Source organism: Penaeus vannamei, chromosome 34 (genome assembly GCF_042767895.1).
Source record: "Penaeus vannamei isolate JL-2024 chromosome 34, ASM4276789v1, whole genome shotgun sequence".
NCBI lineage: Eukaryota > Metazoa > Arthropoda > Malacostraca > Decapoda > Penaeidae > Penaeus > Penaeus vannamei.
In genome coordinates, this window is record NC_091582.1 from 6,891,923 (window position 1) to 6,893,533 (window position 1,611).

The window sequence follows — 1,611 nt, forward strand, 5'->3', positions numbered from 1 at the left end:
TTGTGCCTTTCAGCGGGCAAGAGTGGATTTAAACGAGTGGGGGTTTCTCAGAGCCAGGGGTTGGGGGTTCCAAGTGCAAAAGCAAGAAGCCTGTTTGACCACTTAGAAGGTAAGTTTCATGTGTTTTTAGGTCAGAAAGGATTTTTTTACGTTATTTCTGTTACTTGTCTGATTTAAATAAATTGAATATGTTAAATTTGTAATTTTGTGTGTATGTGTGTTTTTGTGTATATATATATTCACATACACTCTACACATACGCGCTTACACATATACACACACACATACACATATACATACATATAAATATACACATTCATATACACGAGTACATGTATATATGCATATATGTACATGTACATATATATATGTACATATGTACATGTGTGTGTGTGTTGTTTTTTTGTTTTTTTGTTTTGTGCTTTGTGAGTGTATGTCTATGTGTGTACATACTTTCTCTGTCAATTTCTGTGCATATATGTGTATGTACATATATGATTGTGTGCAAGTGTGTGTTTATATTTATATATTTTGCTGTTTAGGTCAGAAATAAGTTTTATTTTAAATCTTTGGGAAGTTATATCATCCAGTAACCAACTGTAACCATACAGCCTCTTTGATTGCCTGAAAACCACCAAAGAGAGAAATTTCACTAGATTAAATTTTTTCGTTTGGTAGCCACAGCTTACCTATTCCCGTAAGATGAAGTTTATTCCTCACTGTGATATTCTAATTTATTTTGTAATCCTATTCTTCACATGCATAACATGTTCTGGAGAGTATGTATCATTCTGTAAAATAAATTGCAGGTTAAATAGGTTGGAATTGGTAATGATAAGGATTCACCCAGTTGAATCTAGGGAAGAGTCAGAATCAAATCAGTACAGCGGATCAATGATTTGTTTGCATTGTAGCGCGCAGCCAGAAAGTTTGGACATTTCTCGAGTATTTTATAGAGAAGCGATTAATATTTAATGTCCTGTTTGTGTTGTTTATGTACCCTAAAAATAGAAATAATTGAAATGAATGAGTTGCTATTTCTATTAAGGCCAACAGACTTAGAAAAGAAAAAGATAAAGAAAAAAACTCACCAAAGTGCTCAATGAAAATACCTACATAAAGGAAAGAAAGAAAGAAAAATAAAGATCAGCTCATTTTTGCAAATTTAGGAGGAATACTGGTAACTCAGCAGATGGTCTGTGGAACAAAAACTGCCATGTTATACTGCATGGCCTACTGAGGAAAACAATAAAAATAAGTAAATAGATAAATGATAATGATAATTCACTGATGGATTGCGTAGAGGATTTGTAAGCTTGACAAAAGTTGGCTTTTGTTTTAGTTTGTTTATTTTATTTCATGTATATTTCTTTCTTTCCTCTGTTTGATCCTTTTGGATTTTAGAGTCTTTGTTATCGATATTGACAGGCAATGTGGGAGTAGTACCCATCCACATATTTTTGCTCTCTCTCTCTCTCTCTCTCTCTCTCTCTCTCTCTCTCTCTCTCTCTCTCTCTCTCTCTCTCTCTCTCTCTCTTTCTCTCTCTTTCTCTCTCTCTTTCTCTTTCTCTCTCTCTCTCTCTCTCTCATTCTCTCTCTCTCTCTCTCTCT

General features: G+C 34.0%; 1 protein-coding gene across 1 annotated transcript in view; it reads left to right on the forward strand.

Annotated features, from left to right (window-relative positions):
- Positions 1 to 1,611, forward strand: part of LOC113824096 (uro-adherence factor A) — a 14,782-nt gene that overhangs the window by 11,061 nt on the left and 2,110 nt on the right. Inside the window, exon 8 of the mRNA XM_027376846.2 lies at positions 14 to 109. Within this exon, the coding sequence (XP_027232647.2) occupies positions 14 to 109 (96 nt within the window). The remainder of the gene's footprint in view (positions 1 to 13; positions 110 to 1,611) is intronic.